The 20,746-nt window shown below is 40.4% G+C and overlaps 2 protein-coding genes across 8 annotated transcripts in view; both read right to left on the bottom strand.

The window, feature by feature from the left end:
* dtnbb (dystrobrevin, beta b) overlaps positions 1 to 20,746 on the bottom strand; it is a 138,930-nt gene that overhangs the window by 30,575 nt on the left and 87,609 nt on the right. The gene's annotated exons all lie outside the window — the stretch shown is intronic.
* dnmt3ab (DNA (cytosine-5-)-methyltransferase 3 alpha b) overlaps positions 1 to 20,746 on the bottom strand; it is a 66,386-nt gene that overhangs the window by 20,146 nt on the left and 25,494 nt on the right. For 4 of the 7 annotated variants that reach the window (XM_051867482.1, XM_051867485.1, XM_051867486.1 and 1 more), the window contains exons 5-10: positions 18,098 to 18,144; positions 17,453 to 17,599; positions 5,441 to 5,782; positions 3,588 to 3,746; positions 1,470 to 1,577; positions 1,200 to 1,356 (exon numbers count right to left, since the gene is read on the bottom strand). In XM_051867482.1, the coding sequence (XP_051723442.1) occupies positions 1,200 to 1,356; positions 1,470 to 1,577; positions 3,588 to 3,746; positions 5,441 to 5,782; positions 17,453 to 17,599; positions 18,098 to 18,144 (960 nt within the window). Of the gene's footprint in view, positions 1 to 1,199; positions 1,357 to 1,469; positions 1,578 to 3,587; positions 3,747 to 5,440; positions 5,783 to 12,459; positions 12,524 to 12,550; positions 14,737 to 17,452; positions 17,600 to 18,097; positions 18,145 to 20,746 lie in introns of those variants that run through there. The other 3 variants (XM_051867487.1, XM_051867488.1, XM_051867489.1) reach the window with 3 other exon arrangements.

Raw genomic sequence — 20,746 nt, 5'->3', positions numbered from 1 at the left:
ACGAAGAAAGTGTAAAACTCTTGCAGTTCACAAAGCTTACGCTACGTCCTATGCTTTCCCTATTCAACTTACGGAAAAAGTGTAACTGACGCGACGCCAGTTTACACTTTCTTCGTAACTTGAATATGGAAGGCGGTCTGAAGGAAGCTCGATATTTTACTTCTTATCTTGTTTAAATATGGATATTTTTTTACACAAACGCATCGTTTCGCTTCAGAAGGCCTTTATTAACCCCTAGGAGCCGTGTAGAGAACATATTTAAGATGGACGGATGTGGATGGAGGCACTTTCTTCAGCTCATACTAGTGACCGCCATTCACTGCCATTATATCTCCGATTGTGTTCATCAGAAAGAAAAAAGTCATATATACCTAGGATGGCTTGAGGGTGAGTAAATCTTGGGCTGATTTTCATTTGAAAGTGAACTAATCCTTTAACAAAACATGATATTTTAAAGAATCTACATGCACGTCTTTTCCATTCAATAATTCATAGTAATCATGACTGTCAGCAACACCAAAAATACAACACCAAAAAAGGATCATAAACCTTTTCATTCCCTATACTCCAAGTCTTCTAAAGCCATATGAGCTTTGTGGGAGGAACATGCAGAAATTGAATTCATGAATCACTGATAACCTTCCCCTCCAGTGAGCTGTGCGACCCCATCACTGAGTCATGGAGCTGTGAACAAATCAGTTCAATTTGCCAACCCCATCAACTGGTTCATTGAGAAGAACCGGCTCAAATGAACGATTCATTCACTGATCCAGTTCTCTAGTTCAACTCGACAGCATCAGTGATTCGTTCACAGTGGTTCTTGAGTTAACAGCTCACTGGAGAGGAAGTTATAATGGCTTAAATTTTATCCTGATTCTCACACAAAGCTATATTTTGAATTCAGAAGATTTGGTAAATAGTGAGTCAAATGGACCACATTCATGGTGCTTTTTTTGTCATTCTTGTCACTATGAACTGTTGTTGTAATAGAGTTACATTACAATTCTATAAGGTTGTGTTCCACTGAAAAAGAAACAAAAGTCTCTGTTTGTGTCTCGCTGAACAAATAGCAGCACATGAGGCTGAGTAAATGACAGAATTTTAATTTCTAGGCAAACCATCCCTGTAAACAAGCTTGACATTTTCCTTTGCAAAGCAAGCTCTCTATGTATATCAAAAAGAAACGGCAGCAGTCTTACCTTCAGGCGGCTCTAAACCTTTAGGTCCCGTGGGTTGAAATCCTGTCATGGCCCATTCAATCATCTGTTTGTTTTGCATGTCTACTGACTTAGAAGTGTCAGTGTCGTCACTCTCCGGGCATGTGAGGAAGGTTTTCCCCGCTCTAGTGCTGGCTACCTACAAGGCAAGGCATTCAAAAGTTTTCTTTAGATAGATTTTTGCTGATCTGAGTTATTAATATGGAACGCAAACAATAAACTAGAGACAATAAGCATCAAATGAATTCCTACCTGTAGCACCTCAAAGATGGCTTTCTTGTACATTGGTTGTTTATTGTAGGTTGGCTGGTGAAAGGCGTTGTGGAAGGAACTCAAAGGCAACAGTTTCTCAACACAGACCTAGCAGAAAACGTTGAAACAAAACAAGTCATTATTTTCTCCGGTAGTCGACATTGGCTATGTACATACTGCAAGTAAATTCAATTATCAGTTCACCTTTTAGAGTTTAATCCTGTTCTGTACACACACATTTCAGCAATTTACGGGAGTGACAACCGCATTCTGCAACCAAATTAACTCCCAAAAAATGCAGGTAGTGGCAACCGCATATATAAAAAATTATACGCAGTGTGTGCGGAACTGAACTGAACAACTAGCTGTTAATGAAGCAGAGAATCAGAATGCATCAGAAATGTTTCTCTCTTCATTATGTGCAGTGCGTGAAATCACAGGGAAAGTGGTACGGGCAATGAGTCATTCATGTTGCCAGATCTAGATAAAAAATAAATGAACAAGAACAAGCCCAAAATAAACCGAAATAAATCCAAATGCTTTATGCGGAACATAGACCAAAATATCATGACCCGCGCCTGCTCACTTTAATAACTCCGTAAACTTGATAGCTTTCCACACGGCTCCAGGGGGTTAATAAAGGCTTTCTGAAGCAAAGTGATGGGTTTTTGTAAGAAAAATATGCATACTTATAACTTCATAGACTATAATCACTGGCTTTCGGTAATTAGTTCCAGCGGAAAAGTGACCTCTGACCTGACGCATGACGTATTGACGAACACAGAAGCGCAGAGGATACAGTAAAACAAAACACCGGTCACAAATTAGAAGTCTAAAATGACAGTTTTTAAAGAGAAATGTCGGAGGAGCTTGAGTTTGTTGCCCAGCCCTATTTGTTTGAACCGCGAGAGGCGTCTACTCTCACCAAAGCGTACGCAACTCCTACATCCTATGTCATGTGTCGGGTCAGAGGTCACTCTTATGCCGGAACTTGACTTGTGTACGGCCATTGCCGGAAGCTAGTTTTAAATATGGATATTTTTCTAACAAAAGCCCATTGCTTCACTTCCGAAGGCCTTTATTTGAGCCGTATGGGTTACTTTTTATGATGGACGGATGCACTTTTTTGGGCTTCAAAATTGTGAGCGCCATTCACTCCCATTATAAAGCTTGGAAGAGCCAGGATATTTTTAAATATAACGCAGACTGTGTTATTCTGAAAGAAGATAGTCATATACACCTAGGATGACTTGAGGGGTGTGTAAATTATGGGATAATTTTCATTTTTGGGTAACTATCCCTTTAAGCCCAAAAACACTTATAATAAGTGGTCGTGGCAACACTGCAAGAGTGTGCTCTGTGAAGCAGATTTTTCAAGCATAAGCAGCAAAACACGATACCTCTGTCAACTGTGCTTTAGTATGAATTGCTGAACATAATGAGTCTTTTGTCACTGTAGTATTTCTTTAGTCAGAATAGTGGATACCAAACACGTGAGATGGCAGAACATTGCTATGGTTACCACGGTGTCAATCATCTCAGATTCAGGAGTGAGTCGTGTTCCATACACACATGGAATGATAATTTAGGGGACTTTACAGTGTGTACATGGCCATTATGCCACAAATTCTGCTCAACTTTTATTTTTTCCTGAACTTTAAACTCATTCCCTTAAAGGGTTAGTTAACCCAAAAATGAAATTTCTGTCATTAATTACTCACCCTCATGTCGTTTCATACCCATAAGACCTTTGTTCATCTTCAGAACACAAATTAAGATGTTTTTAACGAAATCCGAGAGCTTTCTGACCTCCCTATAGGCAGCTATGTCATAACCAATTTCAAGGCCCAGAACAGCGTAGGAGAATGACAGGGGAGAGAAGAAATTGTTGAATAAAGTCATTATTTTTGTTTAGTTTTTGCGCAAAAAAGTATTTGAAATTGGTTATGACGCTGCTATCTATAGGGAGGTACTCTTGGATTTCATCAAAAATATCTTAATTTGTGTCTTATCGGTTTGGAATGACATGACGATGATTAATTAATGACAGAAATTTTTGGATGAACTAACCCTTTAGAAAGAACTTCTTCTACCACAAAAAAATTAATACAAACTTACCACAGAAAACTTGCCGTCACCGAACCACATGACCCATCTGGTTCCTTCGGCCGCCCGGCTGCGTCCAGTCATCAACCAGGATACAATCCGTCCAGGCCACCAGGAGAATCCTCGTAACTTTCCCCACACAAGCTCACCGATGCCGAAACCTCGGCCATCCTGCAATATACAATCACAGAATGGATCAACTAGTGATTTCAATCACTTTACATAAATACAATAAAATGTGTACTGTCCATAACCTAACCTGTCTTTTGCATTGTCTTTAATTTTATTTCTTTTGTATAGTCTTGACTTTCAGCCTGTATAATAACTCTATGGTGATTGCTATAAATAGGCAACCTTGAATCCCGACACCTGAACTGCAATTGTTGTGCTAAAATGCTGGTGGAAACATCCTCACAAGGTGCCGTTGAACTTTTAAGTCTAAAGGTCACATTTACTGTTGTCCTGCACATTTTTGTGGGTGGTGAGGCTGAAGGATATCCCCATGCAGATTTTGCAAAGGGTTCACGGTGGTCACGCGGATTCACAAAGTTGACCAACAGAAAGCTGCTTGGTTTGAAAGTGTGTTCTGTGTGAGCGGTGCTTCATCTCTACACTATTGACAATACACAATTGACCTTTTTTGCCCACAACATTTTGCAGAAACTTTGCTAATGTGACCAAACATTCAAGGGTTAGTTCATCCAAAAATGAAAATTCTGTCATTAATTACTTAGCCTCATGTCATTCCACACCTGTAAGACCTTCGTTTATCTTCAGAACACAAATTAAGATATTTTTGATGAAATCCAAGAGGTATATGATTCGTCCATAGACAGCAATTTAATTACCACTGTCAAGGCCCAGAAAGGTACTTTGTTAAAATAGTCCACGTGACTACAGTGGTTCAACCTTAATTTTAAGGATGTAAACACGGAAGCGCTGCACTGTGCTTACAACGTCAACAGTGTAGGAATAAAGTAGTTATTTTTGTTTTGTTTTTGCACACAAAAAATATTCTTGTTGCTTCATAAAATTAAGGTTGAACCACTGCAGTCACTATTTTAACGATGTCTTTAGTACCTTTCTGGGCCTTGACAGTGGTAATTAAATTGCTGTCTATGGAGGAGTCAGAGAGCTCTCGGATTACATCAAAAATATCTTAATTTGTGTTTCGAAGATGAACGAAGGTCTTACGGGTGTGGAATGACATGAGGGTGTGTAATTAATGACAGAATTTTCATTTTTGGGTGAACGAACCCTCTGAAGGCAAAGAGCTGAACTACTATAGTATTAGTATAGTTTCAAATTACTCCTAATTTTCATATAAAAAAACAATTCAGCAAAAGACAGGCCCGATTGTTTAAACCTGGCTTTCAAATCTGGTTAGCCGGATAAGTTCCAGGATAACTTGGCCTAATACTGGGATTTCTCAGAGAATAATTAGCCTATGATCAAGCAGGTGTCAAAAGTTGGATTTTTGCTTTGATAACGAAACTAAATACATTTCAAGCTTTCTTCTAAGAAGAGAAAATCTAAATTTTATCCAGCTAACCAAATAAGCCATAATTGCAGAACGAACCACACAGAGCAGAATATCTACCGCAGGGATAGGCAACGTCGGTCCTGGAGTGCCGATGTCCTGCAGAGTTTAGCTCCAACCCTAATCAAACACACCTGAACAAGCTTATCAATCTCTTCAGGATTACTAAGGCTACAGGTAGGTGAGTCTTTTTTTTCAGGGTTGGAGCTAAACTCTGCAGGACAGCGGCACACCGAGGACCGACGTTGCCCATCCCTGATCTACAGCATCCTATTTCAAAATGATCAACCCCAAGCCACCACGATGATGAGGAAGCTTCTCGTACCTCGTACTCTGACTCCGTGTCAGTGGACTTGGGTGAGGTCTTGTCTCCATCTCCTATAGAAACGGGCTCTGGGGTGGTGGCAACAGTTGGAGAGGCTGGATCTGTAGGCTGCTGCTGCTGCTGTTGGAATGATGGAGGTTGCTGCTGGGGAGAAGGCTGGGGTTTGATGTTGGTCTGAGGTTGAGTTTGAGGCTGTGGCGGTTGCTGCTGCATTGGTGGCGTTGGTGGAGGAAAAAGCAGTGGGACGGTGATTATGGAGCTGTCTTTTTGGGGCTCCGACTCTACCTCGCCATGGTCCTCCATTGAGTTCATCACAGACACCAGTTTCGCCTTCTTCTCTGCCTGCAACGTAGGGAACAGCGGGACAGGAAGAGGAGGAGGTAAAGCACACAGAATAGCAGTGGCTTTCCTGAGAATAGCACAGTTCAGCACTTGAGTAATGGTGACTGCTCAGTTTGTTTATAGTTCTTTAATCCCACGTGCCAACACAAATATCCACATCCTCTTGATAAAGCACAAGTGCCGCCCCTTTGAATGTGATAAGTGGCAGAAACCTGTGAAAACAGTCCCCTTTTCATTGCAGTGAAAGCTGTTTGCGATCACTTCGTAACAATGAGTGCTCCCCCCGTGGCTGAGATGGATGCACGCTGGAGAGTTCAGCGAGTTTGTCCAACCTGACTCTAAGCTATTAGGTCAAAAACAGAGGACACGAGCCAAGCCATGACTTAAGCAGCTCACAGCAAATCCCCAACAGCTGCACCTCTCTCGTCCTCTCGTTCTCTCTCACTCGCACGTGAATCTCTTTCACAGCTGTACTTTCTCTGCTGCTGGGGTCCGACTCCATCTCCAATTACACTCACACACACGTGAACCTGGCAGAGTCGCCCGTGTGTGTGTCTGTGTGCAGAGAAAACGGTTGGATCCGTCCCCAGAAAGCTCTCCCTATGTCTCTCTTTAGCTCACTCCCTCCATTATGGTGGCTATACATTCACATAAGCCCGCAAAAGGGGGAGAGAAGCTCTGGAGCCAAGAGCTTATGAGTGTGCATGAATAGACAGTATGATGGTGTGGAGTAGAAACATGTGGCCACAAATCAAGAAGCCCCACTGTAGTTTATAAATATCTGTATGGCTTCACTGGCTGCTTCGATGAGCTGGGCCATATGTGCCAGGCTGTTTGTCTTTGACAGCGGTTGATGGTGGAAAAAGTATTTAAATGTATGCAAGCTGTTTTGTGCGTTTAGGCAATTGGGCATGTATTTATCTCTGCAGGAATGGGCGGTACGATGGTATATACAACCGAGCCTAAGTAAACTTCCAAGGAAGCTGCAAGATGTCTTAAATTAGTAATTTTTTTAAATCTGTATACCGCTTTTCATAATCCATGTTGTTTCAAAGCAAAGCACAACTTTCACAACTTAGCAAACATTTCTAAAGTGGAAGAATACTGTTCTATAAACTATGGAAATGTGGATTTTAAGGGACAAATCGTAAAATCCATCTAGACGCAGATTGTTTTTGAGCTGCAATATTTGGTCCAATGAATACAAGCTGTTTTGTCAGTATTTAAAAAAAAAAAAGGAAATTGCTGTCCACTGTACCCAGTCTTCAATGTCCTTAAAACAACTTGGACAATTGAGGATGTGGTATAGAGGAAATATAAAGCTGTGTCATCAGCATAACAATGAGAAAGCTAATTCCATTTTTCCTGATGTCTTCTAGAGGAAACGACAGAGGACAAAATACAGAGCCTTGGGGGACACCATAGTGTACTGAACAAGATACTTGTTAGATTTGACAGTTTCTCATGTACACATACATAGTGGTAGCAGTCAGAGTGGTAGCAATATTGAAAATGAATTATTTAAAATACTTAACTTTGTATCACCATTTTTCTTTTTTCTTTTTTCTGCATCCAGAAAACTTGTACACTTCTAAACATCTTCTTTGTTCAATATTTTTTTTAGTTTAAAGGAACAATGTTTTAATGTTTAAAATCATTAATCACTATTAATTATTAGCCAAGTACTCTTTTAAATAAAACTATTTGAAAACAAGCATTTTTTTCATTTCAACAGATTTACAAGAGGAAATATCATAGCCTGTGCAGTGGCACCTTCGAATATTGACTTTGACAATGGGGGACCTCAGAGTCACAAAAGTTGGGACCCACTGTTACATATCACGCAATAATAAAAACTTTTAAATGCTGCTATGCCGTTTAAACCATATTAGATATATTTGTGTGGCTATCAAGACTGTTTTACACTATTTTCATTCACTTGTTATGAATTTTTTAAATGAATGCAGTACTTTTCATTTCAAAAGTATTTATATAAATAGAGTACTCAATACTAGACACTATGGTCATGGTTATTCAATATATATAATTATTTTTGCATTGAAATTTCCATCAAAAACAACTATATTATGATGTCTACTGTTACCGTTATATACAATTACCTATAATTTGTATATAAGATTTTCTGTCATACACCAGTGGCCTGATTTAACATTAATGTAGTCTAAGTCCATTCATTTCAAGCCAAGCATATAAATGGGATTAAATCAGAATAAAACTGAAATCTGAAACTCTTGTCTAAGTAAAATATTATCCTGAGCTAACCACGACTGATTTCATCTCACATGCTTGCGGCTCTGTTCACTCCAAATGTACACAATTTACATTCCACACAACGAGCTGAACTCACCCTATATGAATGGAGAATGAAAAAAACACCTGCTTTTTATATAAAACTGACACATAACTTCTTACTATCTACGCCTTAAGTCGTCAAAGCTATCATAGATACTCCAAGACTGTCAAAACCGACCATAAATAATGACAGAAGCTCTCAATACTGCAGGCAACTTATGTGTATAAAACTGTACAGTGACAGGGAGAGAAGAATGTCAACACTGGGGGAGGGAAAGGGTTATATGTGAATGTCAACATTGGGGGAGGGAAAGGGTTATTTATATTATATATAAAACTGACTCCCCAAAAACTGGGGGAGGAGACGAAAGCACTGCGGCTATAAGTGGAGATTTGCTTCTGGACGTGTGTTTTTTTCCCCCCAGCTGTAAATGCCCCTCTTCGGGGGCCTCACTGTAGCGAGTCTGGCTCTTGAAATTGAGGAAGGGGGAGATGAGAAGGAAGGAAAGGGGGAGGGTTCCAGGAGTACAGTACTTTACAGTCTTTGTCGGCCACAAACACACAGCCCAGCTCAGGAATAACAACATATATAAGCAGCATGTCATTCACACGATTCAGCTTAAAATAACCAAGGTTGTGCACAAGTATAAAATAAAGTAATATATGATACTCCGAAGTAAAAACACAACAAACAGCAACTACTAAAGCAAGCTGTACTGTTGGAATTAATAAATACATTTAGTAAAAATTAAGATTATTAACAATCCTGAAAATAGAAAGTTTCCCATTTGATGGCCTAGTTTGCTGTATGGCGGTCCAAGAATAAATAAAGCAAGAAATAGGGAATTGTAGATTAAAAGCAAGTTTAAAAACAGATCTTGAGATGTATACAGAGAAATTGTTTCTGAAACTAGTACTAGTTTTACATTTTTTTTAGCCATCTCTCACATACACTATATTGCCAAAAGTATTGGGACATCCCTCCAAATCATTGAATTCAGGTGTTCCAATCACTTCCATGGCCACAGGTGTATAAAATCAAGCACTAGACATGCAGACTGCTTCTACAAACATTTGTCAAAGAATGGGTCACTCTCAGGAGCTCAGTGAATTCAAGCATGGTACCGTGATAGGTTGCCACCTGTGCAATAAGTCCATTCATGAAATTTCCTCACTACTAAATATTCCACAGTCAACTGTTAGTGGTATCATAACAAAGTGGAAGCAATTGGGAACAACAGCAACTCAGCCACAAAGTGGTAGGCCATGTAAAAATCACAGAGCGGGTCAGCGCACGCTGAGGCACACAGTGCACAGAAGTCGCCAACTTTCTGCAGTCAATAGCTACAGACCTCCAAACTTCGTGTGGCCTTCAGATTAGCTCAAGAACAGTGTGTAGAGAGCTTCATGGAATGGGTTTCCATGGCCGAGCAGCTGCATCCAAGCCTTACATCACCAAGTGCAATGCAAAGAGTCGGATGCAGTGGTGTAAAGCACACCGCCACTGGACTCTAGAGCAGTGGAGACGTGTTCTCTGGAGTGACGAATCACGCTTCTCTGTCTGGCAATCTGATGGACGAGTCTGGGTTTGGCGGTTGCCAGGAGAACGGTACTTGCCTGACTGCATTGTGGAGGGGGGATTATGGTGTGGGGCTGTTTTTCAGGGGTTGGGCTTTGCCCCTTAGTTCCAGTGAAAGGAACTCTTAATGCTTCAGCATACCAAGACATTTTGGACAATTTCATGCTCCCAACTTTGTGGGAACAGTCTGGGGATGGTCCCTTCCTGGTCCAACATGACTGCGCACCAGTGCACAAAGCAAGGTCCATAAAGACATGGATGAGTGAGTTTGGTGTGGAGGAACTTGACTGGCCTGCACAGAGTCCTGACCTCAACCCGATAAAACACCTTTGGGATGAATTAGAGCGGAGACTGCGAGCCAGGCCACATCACTGCCTGACCTCACAAATGCGCTTCTAGAAGAATGGTCAAAAATTCCCATAAACACACTCCTAAACCTTGTAGAAAGCCTTCCCAGAAGAGTTGAAGCTGTAATAGCTGCAAAGAGTGGACCAACTCCATATTAAACCCTACAGATTAAGAATGGGATGTCATTAAAGTTCATGTGCACGTAAAGGCAGGCGTCCCAAAACCTTTGGCAATATAGTGTATCCTCCAGCCACTGAAGTTATGAGATGTTAATCTCTGGCTTTTAATTTTCTACATCAGCATTAGCACCAAGAAAACTTACTTTTAAGCCACTATGGGACTAAAAATGTGGATGTACTATAATACAGTGCTTTCACTTAAGCAAAAAACACAACAGAGAATAATACAGACACTTACAGCACTAAGTAATAAACAAACCTTTTCAGTTTCAACTCTTATATACAGTTCACATAAATCCAGTACTGAATGGTACAAAGGGTAACGTTGTGATAAAGTGTTTTTTTAAGCTCTATGTTAAAGCTGTATAATAGGATAGGGCGGTCTTTAGGAGCGCTACCTATATCTGAAAGGAAACACCCATGGCCTTAAGCTGCTCTCCACATTACAATGATCAACCAAGCCTCTTTCCCAAGCAAGCTCCTCTGGCAAATTCCTTTTTCCAACCTTATTGTAATTATTTATATACCATGACGTTTCAAGTACAAGCCAATTCCATGGTCAACTAATGCACATGGATGCCTGTATTTAAGACCTTCATGCATGTTCGGCCCTTTGAATGTGTTGCTGTTCATATGACATAGCCATTACTTAAATAAACAATATTCTTTTATGATTAAATACAGGGCTCACTATAATAAGAACTGCCTGAGGCCAGTGTGAGAGTTTCAGGCCAGCTAATGGAAGTTTCAGGTGAGTGTTGTGTTGTCAGCGTCATATATACATGTATGTTTAGGTCTTACAAATTTGAACATTTGGTTTTCTGTGGCAAAATGAATATTGTAGTTGCAAATTGTGTTTATATAAACATGTCAACAAGCTAATGTTATCAAGTTGGCTAACATAGATGAGTTTTTTTGAGCAAGAATGAATGTGGTAAACCCAAAATTGCAAGAATGATAGTCTTGGAAGCATTAGTTTGGATTGAAAATTATAAACAAGTCTGTATTTTCATGTAGTGTAGAAAAAAAAGTGTTCTAAGTTATACAATATTATAATAATTAAAATTATATATAAAACTATAAAAAATATATATTCATATTTTTTAAGTGTAAAAAGCCAAGCTTGTTGAACACAGCTGATGGAGAATCAATGTGAGGAACATAAAAAAGTTTCCGAACCAATAAATAATGTTTTTCTTACACTTTGAACTATATGAGGAAATTTTTCACTTACAATATGAGGAATTAATTCACTTCAAATGCTGGCGGCACAGCAGTGCACACTGAAACTCCAACAGGCAGGGGATGAATGGCTATCGCCACTGTGTGACAATCGCATTTATTTTGATGTGACTTTGTGAGTGACTGAACAAAGGCTGTTCACTTTTTAGCCTCTCAAGTCCAGAGAATAGAGGATGCATTTAGTTTGCGATTGTGCTGGGTCCATTAAAGAATCCGGTAATTAGTAGTGCAGCTGAGGTCAGGCATGCTAAATGAGTCTTCATGTTAGTGCCTTAATGTTGAGTCTTTTTAAAGGCTTCTCTTTATTTGTTCACCTCAAGCTGCTCAAAATAAATCTAAAATCTGTTACTTCCTTAAAATTGCAAAGCAATTGTCAAAAGCTGAAGTGTAAAAGTCTGCCTGCTTCAGTCTGTGCAGCCTTGACTCAGAGTACGAGCGAGAGCTGGCAGCGCACTAATCGCACGCGGTTCCCGGGTTCACTCGGTTCATTCATATTTGCATATCCTTAAAAAGACACGCACCGCATTTCCGTTTCAACACAAGCGACAACTGCTGCCAGTTTTAAGTGTTTACGGTGCCGACCCAAATCTGACAGATGGAAAAAAGCATATGATCTTTGTTTTCAAGCTCAAAAAGCAAAACTTTCCTTAAATAACTCTTAAAGCATTAGACTGAGCTCAAACATGCTACGTCTCTCTGCAAGCCGACTGTATAAATAACCACAAAAAAACACACTATTGGATCACAGCACTATTAAAAACCAAGTATAATGTGAACAAAGCCAAAGATATGCCCTGTGCACAACATCCTGCACAGGCAGTAAAACAGGAAATACATTCAGCTCTCTGCAATCCCCCTGTGATAACATACAGGCTAGAAAAAGAACCTTTTTAGGCAAACCATTTTGTCTTGTACTTGCAATGTTTTTAGCCCGGTCCGGCACTCTGGTTTTAAAGAGATGGGTTTCCTTTAAGCTACCCGGGGCAGATGGTCCGTAACAAGTCTCCTGGAAATACCTGAAGTCAGCATATTCCTCCTCCAGCAAGTCTACTCAGACATGCACACTGTCCCCTGCGCTATCAACAACAAACAAGTCAGCCGACCTACCCATACACGCCTGCACTCGGCACTTTAAATCCAACGTGTGAGTAGCTTTTTTTCTTGCCCCACTCTTGGCTCAGTGGAGACCGCTTCAAAAAAAAAAAAAGAAAAAAAAGGAAAAAAAAAAAACAGAAAGCATGAACATTTCTTTGTCTGGGAATTCAGGGTCAGGTGGTTCCCAACAGGAATTCTGGTTGGCTAGAGAGGACTTGCAGAATGTTGGCGGCTGTCCAGGAGGCTGTCTTGCAAGCAGCGCTGGAAATTCGCTGTAAACCTCATCTTCACCCTTATATCCATAGTACGGAGTTCATTTCCACTGCGGAGAGAGTAGTGAGGGGAGAGGGGGAGGAGTGAAGGGAATAGGATGGGGGTGGGAAAGAGGAATCTACTGTAGCGTTGGGTACTTATTAAAAAAAAAAAGAAAAGAGAGAGACATGATCCCCCTCGCTCAAAGAAAGTGAAAGCAGGCTGGGTTTTATCCCCCCACCCCCCCCTTAGGGCCAACCCTTCTACGCTAACAAAGCTCTGCTGACTGTATGCGGCTCAGGCCCTCGTAGCCAGAGGAAGGAAACATGTCAAGACCCCTTTCAGTAGGGTTTCCTGCTGCATTGTTGTGTCCGGTGAGGAGCGCTTCGAGAAAACATGACTGCATCGGAGAGCAAACAGAGCTATGACATGTTACGATCTGCGCTCATCCACAATGTGCCTATTCAGAGAAAGAGAAAATTCCCAGGCTCCTGACGGAGGATTCCAGCTCTCTGCGTGAAGAATGCGAAACGCCCATTCCTCTGGAATTTTACGACGTCCACTCACAAGACAACTGTGTGTCCGGCTAATTTGGCCGTATTTCTGGGATCCCTGACAGTTTTATGGCTTATCCTCAAACACAGTGTGGCGAGGGGCAGAGAAAAGAAGATGGGGGCGGGGGGAGCTTGATGTCGATTGGTTGGCCTCCTTTGGTTACCGAGGAAAAAGAGCGTTATGTAACAGAGCAGTTCTCACCATACAACACAGTACCATTAGGAAAACTGTCAACCACCTGCACCGGCAACAGTACTTGAGCTTCGCCATAGAGGTGGGTAATAACTGAGGGCTAAATGACTGATCTAAATCAGTGTCTCCCAACCTTTTTTGTACCCCCACACCCCTCAGTAAAGGTTCATTAAGAACGATAACTATAACAATAATGATAACTAGAACCATAAAGTTTTAATAATCACTCTAATTCTATGAGAGCAGGGAAGTCCACACCACAACTATAATAATAATGACACATTATGGGCCCTATCATACACCCGGCGCAATGTGACGGCAGGCACGATGCACGTGTTTTTTGCTAGTTACAGCCCGACTCAGTTATCATTTTCATGTCAAGCTCCACGTTGTTTAAATAGCAAATGCACTCGCGCCCATCTGTTCGCCCATGGGCATGCTGGTCTGAAAAAGAGGTGTGTTCAGGTGCATTGTTGGCGTGTTGCTGTTTTGAGGCAACTGAAAACTACTGGTCTAAAGTCAATGGCGCAGTATTTTTTTGTTATTTTGTTATTTGCTAGCGCACCCGGCTTTTAAAGGGAATGGGAGATGACACACTGATTGCACGTTACGCCCAAAACACAACCATGACTCATTAAGAGACTAGGTACAACACTTTTGGACCATGCGCCAGATGTGCCGACCATTTTTTCCGTCGTTAAACTAGCAAAAGTGGATTCGGACATGCCCTAAGTGCACCTGCGCCATGCGCTTTAGACCATGCGCTTAGATCATTAAAATAGGGCCCAATATGTTTCAATGTTTTTTTAAAAATGTTTTTTTCCAGCTGATAAACGATAAAAAGCTTTGACAGCCAATAAGAATCCACCCAGCAAAGCTTGAGCATTTAAAGCAGAAGATATTAATAATAAACTATATGTTATCATCTGTTGGTGTAGGCGCTAATAGTTATCTTTATAGTTTTTGTTCCTTAAGGCTCCAAAACCAGAAATGTGTTCCTTTAATTCACATTAAACTGTAATTTCTTTGCGGTCGGAACTATCTGTTTGATCTACCTGTGGAAGTGTTCGGAAAACCTGTTTTGATCCCAATAGTGGAGCAAAAAATCACACACTTCACTTTCAAGTCAAGACACATCACAGCAATTTCAGCCCTGCACGTGGTTGTAACGTGTATACAGATTCACCATGGAATAGACTACTGATCTAAATAAAAAAATGAAACAATGATATAACCTTTGATTTTCTTACTGAAATGCCACATTCTTGGTCTTAAATTATTCCAGATGTCTCCAATAATCAGTAAAGTAGATCATTAAGAGTTACAATACAACAGTACAGTGTCCTAACCAGGGCCGTTCTTAGGGCGTTGCAACTGTTGTGACCTCATCAGGCCCCGCCCTTTAAGGGGGCCCCGCACTGAGTCATGACTAGGCCCCGCCCCATACTAGGGATTGCCTTAGAGCAACAAGCGTCCAGTCTTCTTTTTTTTTGTCTACACAAAAAAACTTAGTCAATCAGAACTAGATATACACCAATACAGATAAGTTGATAAATATTTTAATCTTATGGCTGATATTACAATTCTTTACTATTTTCTATAAATAAATTCTAAATAAAAATGAAAAACCCAAACTGTTTTAGGTTACATCAAGGGGAAACTAAGCTGAAAAATACAGGAAATAAGCATGCACAATTAATTATCAGATATTTAATACAGAAACATTTTAAAAGAGACCTATTATGCCCCTTTTTACAAGATGTAATATAAGTCTCTGGTGTCCCCAGAATGTGTCTGTGAAGTTTCAGCTCAAAATGAGCTAGATGTTTATTACACCATGTTGTAAATGGCCAATTTTGAGTGGAAGGAAAACATGCCGTTTTCGTGCATGTATCTTTAAATGCAAATGAGCTGCTGCTCCCCACCCCGCTTTCCAGAAGAGGGCGGAGCCTGTACAGCTCGTGTCTCAGATACCCTGCCAAAAACTATCTTTATCACGGTCACGCTCATGTGACATTGCAGTTTTTCGTCATCATGAAAGTTTATTATCTGCATGCGTTTTAAAGCCATATCAGTCTAAACTTCTCATATATGGTTTTCTGAGCGCACACATACGAAGCACGCGCACAGAAAGCTGGCTGTCAGACGGCGCGTCCCGTGAGTATTAAACTAAGTTCTCTTTCACGTCTTATTGCACGTAAACTGTCAAATACACACAAGGTTATGTCAAAAACACACAAAGTTCACATAAACACAAATCGCATGTGTATATTAGATCTGTGTATTAAAGTGACAGCAGCGTATATCTACTGCTATATCAGGGTATTTCCTGGGTCAAAAATGGTCTTCGGTGGTGGCTGTCAGACATGGTCATCCACACAAACAGTAAAAAGTACCCTATCCACGTGATCTGCGAGCCCAATACTGACAATAAAGTACTCACCACTCTTACTGTAGTTCTTTCTTGCCTTCTTTGCAAAAAAAAATCTGATTTCATAGCTTTGTAAGAGAAGATGCTTCTTTGCTAGACCTGAAAATTATTTTGGTAATAATAATAATAATTAATAATCAGTATTAAAAAGTAGCATTAAAAAGTTAATTTAACTAATAATCTAATTTTCTACCATATACAATTGAATGCACCTAGCTTTGTTCTGGTTTCACCTCACTCCAGTCTAAACTAGCTGATTTTATAGGTAGGCCTAATTTACTACACATTGTCATAGAAATAACCTGAAAATACTGTGGATAATTAAGGCTAAATCTTACTAACCACTCTTGGGGTAAGCACACTTACGTTCACATTCTCATTTCAGAGTTGTTCTGAGTAAACGATTTGTTATACTTATACACCGATTCAGACAGTGACGTCTCGTGGGTTCAGTGTTGGACAGATCAGTTGTTTTCATGATTAATTAAAATGAATCTGTTAAAATGAGTTATGTCGCGAATCGGACATTAGCGGACATGGACGCGTTGCGTGTGAACTCTCTCCGTCAGTTAACATGCGCCCTATCACAAGCGCAGCAGTCATCTGCAGCATCACTAATAAACAACTCTCAATAACTGATCAAATAAGGTTTTGGCGGGACATAAATTCGTTTTAGCGGCCGCCAAAAAAATTTCAATGTAGGAAAAACCCTGTATATATGCTGTTAATATAAATCAAACAACAAAAGAAAAACAGAAAATCACTCACTGCTCTTGACTGAATAACTTTAGTAGCTTTAATAAGAAAAAATTTCTTACTTGAATGCTGCTGTTAAATGCTCTGGCGAGGAGATAAACATGGCGGACTGTGTACAGCTCACTCAGGGCGGGGTCTATGCTAATAGGGCAGAGTCCGTCAGCAGTTGTGGGCGGGACCTAAACATTTGTGACGTCACATTGCTAGAATCTGCAAACGGCTTGTTCTGAGACACTACTTATGATTTATGGGGAATAAAAAAGAGAAGTGGGTGGATTTTTATCATTATAGGGAGGCTGTGTACACACACTGCCGACACACATTTATGTTCAAACACCATGCAAAAGTGAATTTTGCATAACAGGTCCCCTTTAAAAAAAATCTCTTATATCAGCCAATAATCAAACTGAAACTAAACAAAAAAACACTTATCTGTAATCAGACTACTTTAAACTCCATTACTCTGATTGGCCACTGCTTATATAACGGACAAGTCTTTGAGTGCTTACAATGAGGAAACCATTGGATTTTCATTGTGAGAAGCAGCCAGATGTCTCATGAAATAAATGGTACCTTCATGCAATATCAACTGACTCATCAAATACACTTGGCTTTCGCAGAGTTTATTCGGCACGCTGTCGCCCTGGCAAACGTTCCTGCTATAATAGAAATGCTGACAGGCTCCCTATCGCTCTTCCTTTGGGACAGTGGCGAGCAATGGTACTCACCTCCAACTTCCACTTGGCCAGCAACTCCTCCCTGGTCCTCTTGCTAATGTAATAAGGGTCACCGGCCTGGAAGGTTACTCTGGGCATGGGTCTTTGACGGAGGCTGATTTCCCAGCCCACTCCCCCACGGAGCCTCCCGCGAGCTCCCTGTTTAAAGGGACAAAAGCAAAAAAAAAAAAAAAAAAAGGAAAAGAAAAAATTAACGACTTTGTCTCTCTCTGTTTTAGTGTGCTTATCTATCTGTGCGATCCTAAATGAAGGAAGGAAGTAGGCGGTTAGTCTGCGGATGATTTTGGAGCGTTTTACGAATGGGCTGGTGGGGGACTTGGGTACTCATCGTTGTAGAGAGGGTTTGAGCGGCCCGACAGATAGATAACCTCCCATCTGGACACAGCCAGTGGAGAACAGGGACCCTCGTTTGAAGCAGAGGACCAAGTGTATTTGATATTTCACCATTAGGGTACCATTTCTTTCATAATCAAATGGCTGAAAAACAGGTTCCACGGTAATTGTCATCTTCCTAGGAATTTTCTTCAGAGATCTTGAGCAATTTTCTAACGGAAAAGGTTGAATGTTCACAGACAGAAACACATAAACATACACACATATATTACAGACAGGCACGCAACAGGAAGACAGTTTTACCTCATTCTTTGCAGAGTCCCCACCCTCGTCCTCCTTGTGCTCCACGTCTAGAGGGAAACAGCCACAAGAACAAGCGATTACCTGAAATGTTTCTGACAGTCCGGATTTGTCGCAATGGAAATCTGTCTTCATCAATCTGCAGTATGAGACCTTAATGATATTTTTGCATCAACAGAAAATTTCACAGGGCTTTTATGTAGAAGAGCAAGCATGAAATAGCTTTGAGCCAAAATAAACGATTCTCATTTGTGTGCAAAGTTATTACCTTGTAAAAGGGTTTAAATAAAGAGCTGAGAAGCAGCTGGAAGAAGGACCATTTTAGCTTGAGGGCTTTGTGTTACTAAATAAAAGTCCTAGGAGAACTTTAGAAACTGAGTATTAATGTCAATCAATCACTTTCAAAAAGACTTATTGGGTTACTAAACGTGTACTGTGAAAAACGCCACAGGGCGATATGTAATTACATATAGTACGATGGTTTCCTTGTGCGAGGCACCAGAATATTACCATTTAAAAAATACCACTGAGATCTATAATGCATATGTTACTGCCCAGCATGATACTACTAGAGGCAGTGTAGCACACACATTGGGCCCTATTTTAATGATCTAAGCTCATGGTCTGAAGCGCATGGCGCAGGTGCACTTAGGGCATGTCCGAATCCACTTTTGCTAGTTTAACGACGGAAAAAATGGTCGGCGCACCAGGCACATGGTCCAAAAGGGTTGTACCTAGTCTCTTAATTAGTCATGGGTCTGTTTTGGGGTGTACCGTGCAATAAACCAATCAGAGTGTCATCTCCCATTCCCTTTAAAAGCCAGGTGTGCTTGCACCATGGTGGATTGCTATTTACATGGCAGAAAATAGACACTCTCAACCTGACGAGTCAGTTTAAATACACGTGTTTATTGCCACGATAGGTCAAATAATTAGCCAAATCCATTCGTCATTACTGAAAATAGGTAATATTTTCATGCAATGACTATCCTGATACATGCAATGACTATCCATTCTGACATGCAGGCATTTTTATATTAATCGTTTACATTGTAATCCTTTTATTTTTAATATTTGGCATGTTTGCGTGCTGCTGCGCATCCCTGTGTGTGAAAAAAGCAGATACTGCAAGAAACGTGCTGGTCTGAAAACGAGGTGAGTTCAGGTGCGTTATTGGCGTGTTGCTATTTTGAGGCAACTGAAAACTACTGCACCATTGACCAGCAAAAACCTGGTCTAAAGTCAATGGTGCAGTAGTTTTCAGTTGCCTCAAAATAGCAACACGCCAATAACGCACCTGAACTCACCTTGTTTTCAGACCAGCACGCCCATGGGCGAACAGATTAAAACAACGTGGGCGCTGGACGTAAAAATGATACCTGCGTCGGGCTGAAACTAGCAAAAAAACACTTGCATCGCACCTGGCGTCGCATTGGGTATATGATAGGGCCCATAATGTGTGTATTTATGAATTGTGCTTTGAATGAGACTCTAGGTTGCTATTTTTTTTTAATCATATTATTTGAACGATTGTGACACTATTCTGGTTCCATTCTCAACACAACAGCTTTATTTTTCTGTAGCTATAATCTTAAAATCTCCTCCTCACTCTATAAGATGCTTCAAAATATTCCACTTAAAATGTAAAAGAAATTTTACAAAATCCACCAAGGGTCAGTTCAGAGTAAATATTGTATAAAATAAGGGCTCATATTGGCCACACTGCTCTAGACATTAGTATCGAAATGAGCCATTGAAAGTGTTATATCACTCGCCCACTGCTTTTTATATCGATTGACTCTTACAAACAACAGAAGTATTTCTAAAGGTATCAAATCAAAAGATTATTTAACTTCATTTTTGTAATGGTCAGTGCCTTCATAGACTCCTAACAGCAAAAAATTGTAATCACACTCTGTGGCACACACACAAAATAAATTATTGCAGGCTATCAAGGTCTATCAAAACACTTGCAGGACATGACGTCAACACTGAAACTAGCCAACAACCACTTTGACTCATTACCATAGCAGTTTTGACATCTTGACATTCACTGTGTTTTTGCTGTGGGGAAGCCCCTACCCAACCAACACCATATATACAGAATATAAAGTACTTTATATGAACTATATTTATATTTTTAAACTTTGTACAGTATATATAAGTTTTCCGTTTTGATAATATTAGTGATGGTGTTTTAATTAGCATGCCATGCTTTAGCTGTCTGTCTGAAATATTGCATCATATACTAATTATATAGCCATACATATTTAAGTCCTGTTTACACCTGGCATTAAGATGCGTTTTGGTCGATTGATTCACAAGTAGATGAGGGAGACACATTCCCATTTACACCTGGTGTTTTAATCCGTCTCTTCTGTCCACTTTCAACCACTTCTAGTCCGCCACTTCTGTCCTGATTTCTTCAAGGGGAGGGTCTATGGACCGGTAAATGTATGGGTTTTTTCAGATCTTTCGATATAATGGACAAAATACGCTTGCGCAATTTACATATGAATGTGAAAGGAGATGACGTAAAACATACGGAGAGCATCAGCTTTCGTTTCTGCTCTGACAGCCACAAGACCGGCCGAACGCTGTGAGTGTGTGTTAGAAATCAGGAATGCTGAGAGAACATTGTGCTTGGTATGT

Source organism: Ctenopharyngodon idella, chromosome 17, assembly GCF_019924925.1.
Source record: "Ctenopharyngodon idella isolate HZGC_01 chromosome 17, HZGC01, whole genome shotgun sequence".
NCBI classification, from domain to species: Eukaryota; Metazoa; Chordata; class Actinopteri; order Cypriniformes; family Xenocyprididae; genus Ctenopharyngodon; species Ctenopharyngodon idella.
The sequence above is the reverse complement of the archived record's forward strand: the minus strand, read 5'-3'. Positions and strand labels throughout refer to the sequence as shown.